This window comes from Dermacentor variabilis, chromosome 11, assembly GCF_050947875.1.
Source record: "Dermacentor variabilis isolate Ectoservices chromosome 11, ASM5094787v1, whole genome shotgun sequence".
In the NCBI taxonomy this organism is placed as follows: domain Eukaryota; kingdom Metazoa; phylum Arthropoda; class Arachnida; order Ixodida; family Ixodidae; genus Dermacentor; species Dermacentor variabilis.
This window is the reverse complement of record NC_134578.1, coordinates 27,416,140-27,430,314: the sequence shown is the minus strand read 5'-3', so window position 1 is coordinate 27,430,314 and position 14,175 is coordinate 27,416,140. Positions and strand designations below refer to the sequence as shown.

Sequence of the window (14,175 nt, the reverse complement as noted above, 5' to 3'; positions counted from 1 at the left end):
TATAATCTTCTGTTCAAAGATCATACGAGAATCATCCATTGTACATTGCTAGACGGATAACCGCACTGGAAATATAATCCTGCCAAAGCACGGTAGATGCGTTGGTGCTGTACTGTAGACGAACTGTGCTCCTGTCTCAGTGGCACTCGTAATTATCATCGTCGGCGCTACCACCAACAGCTATATCACACACCAACACCACAATCATCATCGCCGTTCTGTTTCAAGTCTACTGCAGGACGCATGCTTCTCCCAGCTATACCGAATTACCGATGTCTTTACTAAGCCAGCTCCATCCAATATCGGCAAATAGGTTCGTGTTGTCACAACACTTAATTCTGCGCCGTCCTCGACTGCGTTTATTAACACTCGTTATCTTCTTGTCAACAGAGCACCTGGTATTTACACTCGCGATTACCATCAGTCATGCCACTTCACTTTCTAGTCTCAACTACGGCACCCATCCACACCCGTTTACTCACTAATCTACGCTGCCCTCTTCTGGTAACCTAACACTACACTGAAGGTTTCTTTTTTTTCAATCCCTCACTGCGCGGCCACTCGTTTTTTTCTCAGGTTGCATTGCCATCCTAGCGATGCTGAATAAAATGCAGCAATGGTGGGCGTCTTATTTTCATTAATTCGAATACATTGCACGTTCATCACTTGAGCATGTCCGTTTAAACCACTGAACCCTGTGACTGTGCAAGCACGACAGAAATACGCATTCTATTCTAATAATGTGAATTCTTTGCAAACAACGTTCTGCAAAATAAGGGTAAGCTAAACTATTTCTTTTTTGTCCGTTTTAGCGCATGAAGCAAAATGCGTGATTTATTTTTGTTTGCAATCTTGCTCCATTAAAGCAACAAAAATAGCGTATAATGCATAGTTTTTTATAGAAGAACTGCTGTAACCAATGAAAACTTTTCAGTTATAGGAGCACATGTCTCCCTTCTTTACTGCTTTCATTGTAGCAAAATACAGCTCGAAGCATCTGTGAAGAGTTGGCGTCGTGTTCAACGACGATCAATCTTGACAGGAAATGTCACACAGTCCAATACATAACCTTCGTCCCGGATTTTCAATGTGAAGACCAAATCCCCATTCTGAAATAAAAAGGAAGTGTTGTAGCTTTTCTTTTAATATAGAAAGAACGATAATCCGACTTTCTAAAAATCCAAATCCCAAGTGCATTGCTCACGCAAGAATAACCAAGAAAAAAAACAACAAAAAAGCAACCCAAACACGAACGCGTTAAACCCAGACAAAAGAGGCAAGCCCACAACCCCACTTTCAATGATACAGCTACAACACCGACCAAAACAACAGCAACAACGCTTTACAAGAAAAGGAGAATATTAGAAATGAAGACGCAGTGTACTATTCAACCCTACCAGGGCGTTCGAATAATTTCGCACAGCGACAACGATAGCAGGCTTTGACATATGTCTTTGCTTCTCGGCAAAAAGTATTTGTTTCTTTTTACGGGAAGAATAACTGTCCAGCTCTTCAAATTGGCGATAGATGTGTGAGGTCGCGAAGCAAGCGAAGGAAGAAAGCCCCCTAAAGGCGAACAAAATTTTGCTCCGGGGATAGTACGAAGGAGCGCGAGGAGCGCGCGGCATAGTACCGCCACCTAGAGGAATGTGTAAGCAACCTTGAGCGAAGTGGAGATGGAGAAATGAGGCGAAGCGTCGCAGAGGAAGAAGGTAGGCGGATTCGCGCTGTGTTGACCTCCTCTGGCTGTTGCTACTGGCTTTCTTTGCGATGCACACGTAGTAGGTACGTCTCGTGGTAACATCGCCCTCGCGCGGCGTACTACGATTTTTGTGCGAGTGAAAGCGTACGACGGTGAGCCAACGATGTCGGCTCAATCTCTCGTGCGCGAGGGCAGGAAGCACGCCGTCTTGCGTCGCGCGCATTACACCATGGCAACGGGGGAGGGGATGGAGCGGGGGCGTTGTACTTCGTTCGGCAGCGCGCGGTCGCGCGCGCTTTATCTTGAAATCGATCTGGTTTGAAGACACAGTCTCTTTGGACAGACGGCTCGTAGCTTTGCATGCACTGCGTTATCACCGCTGAATTTCCATTGAAGCGTTAGACAGTGTATCGTCAGCGAGTGTTCGATGACATCGAATATGAAGTGTTCATGTTTGTCTGTGCGCGCTGTCACCATGCTGGGTAATTTAAACAAAAAGCGAATGTTTACAACGGTGCGCTCTACTCCGGCTGCTGCTGCTTATGGGGCTGCCGCGCGAGCCCTGTCTTGAATACGATTTGTGATGCGTCAAGGCGAACGGAGTGCCGATAGCGTCATGTTCGTTATAGCACCCATAAGCCGCGTTCACAATGTGAAACTTCACTGCAACATTATTTTTATAGAGAGACATTTTGGCAACCTCATATTTATATTGTTATCTTTGATATTGCACCACCACCCTTCCGCTTCACGCTAACTAGAAATTTCACACGAAGAAACAAAATACGAATGCGTGCGACAGAGGGCACGAGAAGCTGAGAGAATAGAATATAACGATTCCTTTTGTTCGGTTTAAATTTATTTCCGTAACATCCAGCGCCCCCACCGGACGATGCTTGTGATAGCGCGTCCGGTGCGGCGCCTGTAGCAAGGGAAATGCGCAAAAGGAGAGCGATTGATACGGAATGGTCTCAATAAGGCCGAGCCCGGACATCATCATGTACCATCTTCTGACATTTATATTCAGCCCTGATTCAACGACGTATACAAATGCTCCTCAATATTCTGAATGTTCAGAATTACTACAAAAACCCATCAAACGAGACGGAAGTGTTTCGTAGATGGCTAATTTTCTGTACCGGAATCTCTTAATACTTCCAGCAGACCATTGTATCCTATATAAGGACCATTCTGAGGTGATAACACACCAGGCTAGCGTTTAATAACGATGCTTATTACATATATGGAATGAGTAGCTGTCGAACGAATTCTTGAGGGTGCATGGTATAGAGGCCGGCGTGGAAGTACGAGCACAATAAAGCGAGTTCAACACAAAGGCCGCCAGTCAACCTAAAGGTCGCACAGAAATAAACATGTGTCAATATCGTCCTCAAGTTCACAACGGCGTTAGTAGTTGTCATTCGGCTTGCAGGTGTATGTAGAAAAAACATTGAATTGTGCGGAAGAAACATGATCACAATGATCACATGGTTTCGTCTCGTTCCTGCCTATATATATATATATATATATATATATGTGTGTGTGTGTGTGTGTGTGTGTGTGTGTGTGTGTGTGTGTGTGTGTGTGTGTGTGTGTGTGTGTGTGTGTGTGTGTGTGTGTGTGTGTGTGTGTGTGATCTGCTATTTATGTGCTATGCAGGATGAAGGCCTTAGTTATTTTTCTACTTCGGAGTTGCCTTCAGGCCTTTATTTTTTTTAAGTGAGCACAATGAGAGAAGCACTTGTCCTGCTTTTATCACCTCCCCTCTCTGTAATCCTGTTTCTGGCGCGCTAAATTCAAGATTATCGGAACTGGAACTTCAAAACGTAGCGCGAGGGAACACATGCACGAACACATGCATGAACACATGCATGAACACATGTGGGTGAGGGTGTCCGCATGTGTTCATAACTGACGCATTTATTTTGTCCTCGTTCTACTGTGCCCGTGTTTAGGCACTTGCCTTTCTGTATCGTGAATTTATTATCTCTCGGCGTCTCGTAAGGTTAATCACATGCTAAAACCATTGAGGCTAACAAAACCGAGGGATTTACTTACTTTTATCAGTACCATGTAGATACGTAAATAATGAGAGGCACAACTTCGCGGTTATGAAGGTCGGTCGACGGCCGAAACTGTTGAGTAAATAAATCAAAAGTAACCGCGAAGTTGTGTTTCCCATCGTTCTAAATGCATTCTAAATGCATCGACCTGAACACTGAACGTTTCTCGCTGGCCCACCAGCCGAAAATGTAAACACGTCTTACGTCCAAAAAGTTGGTCGTCTCGTCTCGTTCCTGCCTATATATATATATATATATATATATATATATATATATGTGTGTGTGTGTGTGTGTGTGTGTGTGTGTGTGTGTGTGTGTGTGTGTGTGTGTGTGTGTGTGTGTGTGTGTGTGTGTGTGTGTGTGTGTGTGTGTGATCTGCTATTTATGTGCTATGCAGGATGAAGGCCTTGGTTATTTTTCTACTTCGGGGTTGCCTTCAGACCTTTATTTTCTTTAAGTGAGGCATTTGCTGTTCAAATGCGATCATAAGCAAAGCTCGCGCTTTCTCGAACTGTTTTTGCTGGCAACAAAAGTAATAAACACATACTTACCCCTATGCAGGACTCGGCAGATGGAACGTTAGGAAGCTTGAACACAAGATGGGCGGTGTATCCACCTGGGCTTATGGGGCAACTGTTGTTCCACTCTGAACTCAGTTTTGCTTCCACAGCCGTCGTGACGTAACAAAGCCTCGCTTCTCTGCGGAGAGTAGATACGAACGTATTGCTGAAGCGAGTTCAAGGGAAGCTGAATCCACAGAACGAAGCTATGCAACACTGAGTCTCGCAGCTTCACGTGTCACCAGAGCTATCTGTGCGAAGTGAAAGGTGGGAGCTTTTGCGAATCATTCTTAAAGATGGAGTGATAGGAATGAAACGAGAGAGGCAGTTACCTGTCAATTATTACTAGATTTGCTGCCCTACAATAGGAGATGGGGAGGCAGAAAAAGAGACAGAGTGCAGCCGCATCCACCCAGCCGCTTCCGATAACAGCACTTCATCGCGCGTAGCACAATGAACACAAATGACGGCTAAGGCCGTTTGCACAGTTTCATCGACCTTAAAGGGGCACTATAAAGGAGCACTAAAGTAGTTTAGGTTGTAATTCAATCTTCAATAACTTTATTCTCGCTCATTTCAGATTAATAATGCTATTTCTCCGTGTGTTGCTAATCTCTCTCAAGCTCTTTAGAACTCAAAGGCTCTAAGGTATCCATATGACACTGCTTTAACATTTAGCGGCGACTCAGTCTCCAGTCTTCCGATATAATATCTGATATACTGCTTGAGTTATCAAATATTTCGTCTCGGTTTTTAGAACATAATTTAACTTAAACAGCGAAAAGAGCAAATATGCTGCTTTGCGCTAGAGAGGACAAATTGTTGACAGTAGTCAAATAAATATTAGATTAAATATCATTGCCACTGAAGAAATTGCTTCTTTCAAGTATTTGGGTGTCGTATTTTGACCTACATTTATGCTGGGAATCTCACATTCATAATATTTACGAGAAGATAAACTGAAGCTGTTGCATTCTTATTAAAACTAGGCAATAATTGCTCCTGGAAATTTTTCAGTCACTGCATTTTGTGTTTTGTTGTAATCATACTTGTCACTGTCTGGAATACTGAGGCGCGCATGACATACCTGACGCACTTAAAAGCTTGCTGAACCCCCAGATAAAGGCTCTGCACACAATTACTTGGTACTCCGCTAATTATGTATTTAATAAGATTTTCCGAACGAAACGTGTATCGTCAGCGAGGGCACTAAGCAGCCCTAATATCTACATTCCAGACAATGATGTTTCACGGACAAGCTTTCCTATTCCCCGAAACATCTTTTCTATACCAGCACGGAATACAAGGCATGCTTCCAAAGGCAACATTCACCTGCCATAGTGTTACAGTGTACACGACGAAAGAGTAATTGAATTCTGTGGCAAAATGATTGGAATGTGTTACTCCTGGAGTTTAAAACCCCACGTAACATCAAGGAGAGTTGAAAATAGTTTCTTTTCGGAACCTGCCTCGCAAATACATTTAATTTGTTTTGTGTATTCATGTGTGTTTCTTAGCTAGTCTACAAGTTGCACAATTTTATCAATGTGTTTTGTTGAAAATTCCGCAAGTGGCCTATACGATTCTGTTGTATTCTCTCGCTGGACCGAAAACTAGCCTTTCTTGGATACCTGACCCGACATTTCTGTATTCATTTCAGTGTATTTGAAAAATGAAGTACTTTTTGACTGGTTGATCAATAGATAGATCGGTGGATTGATTTATTGCTTGATTCATTGAGCTTGTGGATAAGTGATTACTAGACAAGAAAATAAAGCTCAAACTTTCGTGTTTTTGAATTTTGCACCTGAACACTCAGTGTGACGTCACAGATTTTAAAGTATTGCTTCGTACTGTGGCTCAACAAAAGCTGTCGAAACTAGGGAAATTCAGTCTTTGGCTCTTTGAGAAGTCAGTGGAACCCACGTTTACCTATAAGAGATTACCTAAGCGGGAGCAGACGTCGTCACAATCACTGACGTCATCGCGAGCTGTTGCGAAAGCTTCAAGATGGTGTCACCACCGGTCTGTCCTTGTCGTGTCTCGTCCGACTTGGGAAGCTTACTTTCACGGTAGCAGTGGTTGTTTTGGCGTTGTATAAATGTTTTTACTAAGACGGCTCAAGTAATTTTTTTATGCATTTGTCGGGTTGTGCTGCGATGGCTTATCAGGTCGGCATTTGAAAACGGCTTGCTCCGACAGCAGTCTGTGATCAGCGCGAGTGAGCGAAGTGGCAAGCTTGCATACCTGTACATGCACTATAGTGAGGAGTCACGCAGAACGTGTTTAAAAGTCTCATCGCGATCATAGTCATCGCAGTTTGCCTTGTAGACCATTCCAATCGGAAAGGCAAAGGACCTCGTTAATTGTTCTTAGAGACCATAAATGTCCGAGGGTCATGAGCTCTCTTTCAAAAAAGAGGTATGACAGAGGAAGCAGGAAATGCAAATCGTTGTATATTCTCATTCGTCCAGGTGCACTGCATGGTGGTTTAAGCGAACGTTGTCATAAATGAAATACATTCGAGCTAGCCGAGATAGTAACGAACTACGTTGAGGTTATACCTGTCGTTTCTATCTGTTCTTAGATGCTGTTAGCCATATTGTTTATATGAAAAAAGGAACCTAACACGAATTCAATGCAGGGAAGTCAGCTTTTTTTCTCTCTCTAGTCTCCAGGAGTCAGGCATTTTTTCTTCAGAAAGGAAGGCTATAATACATTTTTCGTGTGCGGAAATCAGAAGTTAGGATACCATCACGGGGTAGCTTCAAAAAAAAAAGTTTACGATGCTGGATAAACGCTACAAGTCTTAGAGCCCAGAAGAAACAACAAAATGTACATACACCAAACTGCTACTGGCCTTTGCCTCACACCGAGAGATAAAGAGAAGTGCGCAAAATGAAAAGGTGTTCACCTTTTTTACAACCTTTACGTTTCAAGAAGTGCAACATACGTACCAACAAGAGAGCTTAATATTCCTTGCCAGAGAAAAAAAGTTGTAGTTTCGCCCGAAAACCTAAGCATTGATTGCGATAGCAAATTAGTAGACACCTATACGAAGTAGGATAGTAGTTTTATCGGCCGCATAGACTTGCAAACATAGGCACACTAACTAAATTAACAAGGGTCGTTTCACGCGCAAACAAGCAAACGAACACATTTCACTCGGTGACCGCGCAAACGCGCTGTCAAAGCGCTAGAGTTAGGAATCCCGGCAGCAGCAGCGAGCGAATTGACCTTCGTGCTGCATCTCGCGTCAACGCAAACTAAACCGCGGAAACAGCTCGCGACGATCGTTCCCCCCCCCTCCCCATGCACACACAAATGCCTTTCATGATACAGCGGCCCGGGCAGGCCGCCCGGAGTCGAACGCGCCACTTTCCCTACCCTCGCCCCGGAGCCTCCCCCTCCGTAGACCCTACCCTCCCCTCGGAGAAGACGGGGCGATTCCTTCCCGCATTGCTCTCTTGCGTACGTGAGATTGAGCTGCGATCACCGGCTCACCCTCGCAGTTTCACTGCCACATACAACACACGGCGTGCGGCGTCGCCCTTAGACTATACACGGAAACTGACGACAATGGTGACGCTGACTGCGTTGGCAGAAATGCGCCTTGAGTGTTCGTATAGTTGCTGGCGCAATAAAAAAATTCGCTTTATTGAAATCACATTACCGTGATGTCAGCGTGCCTGAATATATCTCGGTTCGCTTCAATAGGTGGTAACGTTTGCCACTCGCACGCGCTGCCACGTCACTGAAGGAAGCAATACACATTACAGCAACGCCTACAACTGCAAACATTGTATAATTTATATTTCCTCAACATTTGGTTCTGACTGTATTGCTTTTTCTGCAAGCCAGGTGTTCTTACTTTACTAATGATTGTGTCGCGATTTTTCCTTTTTGTGTGACGGATGTTTTTAGTTTAGTATGCTTCCGGCACCCTTCCGCCGTGCGCATTAAACAAGTGAACTTATATTGCCCCTCCTTCCTTCTGTAACACCATATTTGCCTTTTAGGGACGGAAATGAATAAATTAAAGATAAATAACTAATGATTCAACGAATAAATAATTAAATATATATACGCGAGAAATTGAAGCGGTGTAAAAATCACGCAGCACCTGAGTTATTACTTTCTCAAGGGTCCCAAGCATGATGTGCTAAATCATAGATTGGCAGTCGCTACAGTCTAATGGCAGATTCGATTGCAGGCGTGATGCGACGCGCTTTAGTGATTCCAGATGGCGAGGTTGTCCCTAATACAATCGACAATAATCCTCACTTAGGCAGATAACTGTAGAAGCACTCGAGTTGCTTTCCTTTTGTTGTGTTGACGTATATTTCCAAGACGGGATAGCTTCCAAAGGATCGGAGAACTTGGATTCTCGCGTCCACGGCCACCTCCTGTCCCAACTCAGCGTTGTCGATGGTGACGCTGTCAATGTCGATGATTGATAAGTCCGACCCTGCGATAAAGTGGCATAACCGAGAACGCCAGATAAATTTATTCTTACAGACCAGTATCTGCAGCGCTTGAAGGGGCAGCCATCTTTTCTAGTGACTGCGGGAGCTGGCGGAACGAATGGGCGTTATAGTGCTCGGTCTGTTTTTGTCATATTCGTGCCACAAATGTTCCCTCTACCGTGCAGTGCGAAGCTGTGTACTTCAACATTCTTAAAGATACCGCGCACATAAAAAATAGGGGGAAGTGAGCGCTGAGAGTACACCTTTTATGGAATACATATACACAAGCAGTAGCAGCAGCAGAAAAAAAAGACGTGGAAGTGAACAGCAACGCTGTTTTTAGATTACGTCTGACTTTTTCAGTGGCCTTGCTTTTGCCGATTTCGTCTACTCAACGAAATCGTGTGAATAAACTTACTCGAAGGAAATGCTCCATGGCCCATGAAGTTTTCCGCTTCCACAGCAGGGTGACACAGGCACTACACTTAAGTTTTTTCTTGTAAGCAGTTCGTATTTTTGAATCTTGCGCCGCGCCATTCTTCATTGCCTTTGCACGTCTTTGCTTTTTCGAACAGAATCTTTTTTTCCTAAAACTCGACGCGACATTCCCGGCATAGTAGAGTGAACCCAAATTCCTGAGTTTTACAAAAGAATGGGAAGAGTTGGCAGGTATGCTCTCAATGGCTTTGTCGTTAGCCACCCCTTCACAAACCAGCAGCCCCGGCGATGACCATGCCGACTAATAGTGACGAGGTTCGAGATTAGGCGCGCTTGCTCTAATGGCAGGCACGAGATTAAGATTCCTGGATTAAAGAAACGCTCTTAGGACAAAATTATTCGCAAGAGCTTTTTTTTATCTAATCCTGATGCTGGGAAATAATATTCAAGGCTGCAAGCCAATGGTGAAAAGCACTCAAGAAAGAAAAGCTTCGTCGAGTCGTCGCCTGGTCTGTATAGGACGCCAGACAACGCAGCACTTTGCAATGATTTCTTCGCGAAGTTTAACGCTCCTAAGTCACTGTGGCCATGAGACACCGTGGAGTAGGGTCGCAGATTAGTTTTCTCTGCCAGGGGTTCTCTCACACGAACCAAAATGTCAGTGTACTAAGGGTAGCGCATATTCGCCAACGAAACGCGGCCGTCACGCGTGGACATTCGAACCTGCGACTTCTTCCACTGCAGTAAATCTCCATAGCCACTAAGTCACCACGGATGGTCAGAATGTCTTAGGCCCTCGCTGTGTTTTGAAACGTAATTTAAATTCATCCCGTTTCATGGCGTGAAGTTTGCCTACAATGCAAACAATCCATACTTGATATCCCGTGTGCGAGTCCAGAGGAAGTATCACAGGAGAAAACAACGATAAAAAATTACGCCTCGTGGGCCCCTGCAACCACATTACGTGATTACATTCCCTGCTACAACATTTTTTTTCGTGATCTCTTGTAAACGATAACTTGTAGTTGATTTTTTTTATAATGCGCACACATTGTGTCATTCGGGATACTTTGTTCTTCTTTTCTTCTAATTTGTTCAATCGCATCACAGTTCTCTACAATGTTAAGGACAAACCTGTGCGAAAAGTTAACTTTATTGAAAGCATTCTAAGCTGCAATTCAACGGCGACAACACACAATGGCACATGCATAATTGTATTCCACTGCCCCATCAATGTATCACAGCGTATTCCGATTTGCAGGCGACACTCCTGCATTTTTCCGGCTATGGGATGGCCGGACAGGAAGACTGCCCTAGTTTCAGGGAAATTTTGTCCTAACACAACACATTCACAAGGTGACTTGCTAGAAGGTAAAAAAACTAGACACGGTGCTTGCTGGTACCTGCATATGACGGGACATGTCATCGCACTTGAAAGCATTATGTTTCACACTCAACGCGAGAGCTTAAAATAACGCACTGTTGATCTAGTTAGTTAGCCATGTTTATGTAAGAGAAAAATGTGATAATATTCACTCCCAATAGACGAGAACAAGGTAAAAAAAAGATTAGCCTTTTTTCACACAGGGCAAGCCAAAAATAAAATTTTTTTACCCATACCCCGAAAAGCTGATAGCGCAAAAACAGACAAGAGCAAACCACGACCATATAAAAAAAGAAAACTAATGGTCCATGGAAAAATAATACTTTCACAAAAATGTTTCACCAGGTTATTTTTCTTAAAATTATAATACCACGATAACAACTAATTGAATGGACCCTCGCTAATTTGTAAACGTTCTCAGTTTACGAGTACCCATTACGACAGAGATATATAAACCAGGAGTATGGGAGTTCTGGTCGAGAAAAGAAAACTGAAAATCCACGGCAAACTTACGAGGACACCTCGTCACATTTGGGCTTTGCGACGAACAGGCTGCCAGGTTTATGGCAACCAAGAAGCTAAGGCAGGCGATTATCGGCATATTCGTTGTCAGTCGGGGCATTCTTCGGGTTCAGTGACAGGGCTTCCTACGTCTTTCAAGCACCGCTGTTGCTCAGGTAGAAGAGTCGAGGATAGTGAAGGAATTGTGAAGACCGCTCTGCTTTATTAAATCCACCTTCGTGTCTCTACAAAGCTGCTGGTGTTTTATACGACACATCAGCAGTAGACGTCACTTCCGGTACCCGCCCCCTCTGGTTCCCCGTTCGTGCGCTAGGGCTTGATTACACTCGCTGCGTTGATGTCCATTTCGGTTAGTTAGCGTTCCAGCTTTACTTATCATCTTGATTATAGAAGTTGCGGCAAGTAGTCTAAATTTACATATTAAAGCCTGCACACGTAATTTGTTGACTGTCAGTTGACAGTCCCTCGGATTGGTGTTTACTCTTCTCTTAACTGCGAACAGTTTGGCTACATAACGAGTGCTTCATGACCACATGTGCCCAAATCTCAGTCACGCTGGCGTGGCATTTGGAGAGGTCAGCGGTTTCAGGAAGCTTCTTTGATTTACTATCGCCCGGCACGGGCAGCTCTTGACTTTATTGCGCTACAAACAGGCTCTTGATCTCTCTGTTTCAAAATGGGTACGGTTAACGTGATGCTCGTGAATGCTTACGATAGCAAGTAGGAAAAAATATACAAAAGCGCTGTCCATTTCTCAAATGGAGACGTAGGGCGGAATCACAATGACACGTTTCCAAATCGATTAAGCAGTGGTCTTTTCTCGTGTTGTCATCTTCTCATCCTCTAGTCATCTTGTCTGTCCATACGCAACCACAACATTGTGGTTTTTTTAGACGGACTACTATCGCATGTTCTTTATATTAACTTGCTACCTTGGGCTATATTTTCCTGTTTAGGCATTTTGCTTTTTCTTTCTGTTATCTCTTGCTACATCCGCCTGTTACTATATGCTCACGCGCTCACGGCCTTTGGCTAAAGAGCCAGAAGAATTAACAGCTTCGGTCGAGAGCAATATGGTCGCTTGCTATATTTCGTAATATATGGTTGTTATTGCCAATGGAGAAAAAAAAACGTCCTTAGGTTTCTGCCTGCGGCATCTTCTGCAACAGACGATAAAGCCACGACAGCTACCTGAGAGCTTCATAACTGTCAATCAAAAGCAACGTACACCTTTCTTTTGGTACACTTTCCAGCTCCTTCATTGTACTGTTATGATCCTAAGTGCGTCATTCTATTCGAGCAAAAGATGTGACATTTTTTTTGCATTTCCATTTGGGGCCGAACAGGCGCAGCAGTTCATTTTCAGTCACTGACAGGGAAGTGACACGACGTTCAAATGCCTCGCCTGGTTGGAGACCTTGGCAGTTAAATGCCGGATTTCCTGCGCAGTCTTGTCGGAGAACCACACAGAATGGACGTCTTTTAGGTGCTTCCATAAATGAATACAGGCAAATACACGTCTCCCTTTTCCTTCAGTATGGTGGCTATGTCCAGCTGTAATCCAAAGTTCGGAGCTAAACTGAGAAATACAACACTCAACTGATGGTTTTATTGATGAACCTTGCGTCCAGTTATACAAACGCCATGCAAATTCCTGTTTCATTTCTTGCTTGTTAATTTGCCCGGAAAGATCGCGGCCCGCGAAAAAAACAGCGCGAAAGATGAAGTGCAGTAAGGTTGGCATGGATGAAAGAAAGAAAAAACCATGAGTGCGCGTCACGGTACAACTTTGAAGCGCAACGGCGAAAAAAATAAAACATCCACATCCAACGCATATGGTGGCATCTTTGCGCAGCAAAGCTTAAGCAAAGCGACGAACGACATTCTTTGCACCTAACGGCGATGCGTGCAATTTGGTCACGACAGGTGTACGCACAGAAAGGTGTGACACGTGTCAAGTAGGACATAGAGATTCTGTACGTCTTGTGTCACAGTGGAGCATTCTCATTCTGGACGATCGGACAAAAACGGGAACACACGTCCAGTGGCACATACCAGACGCCTAAATTAAAGAAAGTAAAAGGTATAAACAATTCATTAAATATAAGCAGCCATTATACTAACAGACCGGTGGGTTTTATATATACGTATATATGTGAGTCGACATTATATCTTGATGGTTTATGCAGCAATCGTCAATAGTGGCACATGACCTTCTGGTAGATTGGCTAAGAACACACTGGAACATAAGGAGTGCCTAAATCAAATCAAATAAAGTGAATCGATATATCCGATACATATAATTCACCATTCCATGAACAGTTGGGTTTGTTGACGCCTGTGGGCCGACATTATACGTTCAGGCGTTAGATAAGCAAATGTTTGTGTTACTCAAAAGACAGCTGGACAATATATATATATATATATATATATATATATATATATATATATATATATATATATATATATATATATATATATATATATATAGGTGTCTCTCTGTATGAACGAGAAGGGAAGAAACCGAAGGGACCTGATCCCGAGATTTATTAGTTATATCATAAGAAGCCAACACATAATCACACCAAGCACAGCACAGAGAAAATTAACTGCAGTTCTTAATAGACTTAAAGAAATGATAAATAAATTGAAATGAAAGTGGATGGAAGAACTGGCTATGGGTTGGATAGGAAGCCTTGTCTACGCATTGTGCGTGCGATACCCATACCAATTGAGAGACCACGGCGGCGTTTTCCAATCCACTTTCTGGGGAACTAACCCTGGGAGTGTTCGCCGGCGACATCCGCCTTGGCGGCTGATGTGAAACATAATTTCTGCCGCAGTGCCACGCGTCTACGTAGGTAAACGTAACTGGTCAGTAAACCCAGACATCCTACCTGACGGCATCAAAGCAACCCGATTCGAGACTTTCACTATGTGAGACACTATATATATATATATATATATATAGCATCACAGGCATTATTCGAAGACGCGGGATCGTTGCCCATCTGTGACAGCTTTCGCATCCACTTTTATT

At 43.7% G+C, this 14,175-nt stretch overlaps 1 protein-coding gene across 1 annotated transcript; it reads right to left on the bottom strand.

The window, feature by feature from the left end:
• Positions 1-995: 995 nt before the first annotated feature.
• Positions 996-9,525, bottom strand: LOC142564507 (uncharacterized). Its single transcript, XM_075675525.1, has 4 exons — positions 9,504-9,525; positions 8,610-8,793; positions 4,317-4,464; positions 996-1,109 (listed from the first exon to the last, which is right to left on the bottom strand). Exons 1-4 carry the CDS (start codon positions 9,523-9,525, stop codon positions 1,020-1,022), a joined length of 444 nt encoding a protein of 147 aa, XP_075531640.1. The 3' UTR covers positions 996-1,019.
• Positions 9,526-14,175: the final 4,650 nt, after the last annotated feature.

What these genes read in the sequence shown, in the direction of transcription:
- LOC142564507 (XM_075675525.1), bottom strand. Translation starts at nt 9,525, where the DNA reads ATGGTCATCGCCGGGGCTGCTG. An exon ending in GGTCATCGCCGGGGCTGCTG is followed by an intron (nt 8,794 to 9,503) that starts GTTTGTGAAGGG and finishes ACTTTATCGCAG; the next exon opens with GGTCGGACTTATCAATCATC. An exon ending in CTGCCGAGTCCTGCATAGGG is followed by an intron (nt 1,110 to 4,316) that starts GTAAGTATGTGT and finishes TTTTTATTTCAG; the next exon opens with AATGGGGATTTGGTCTTCAC.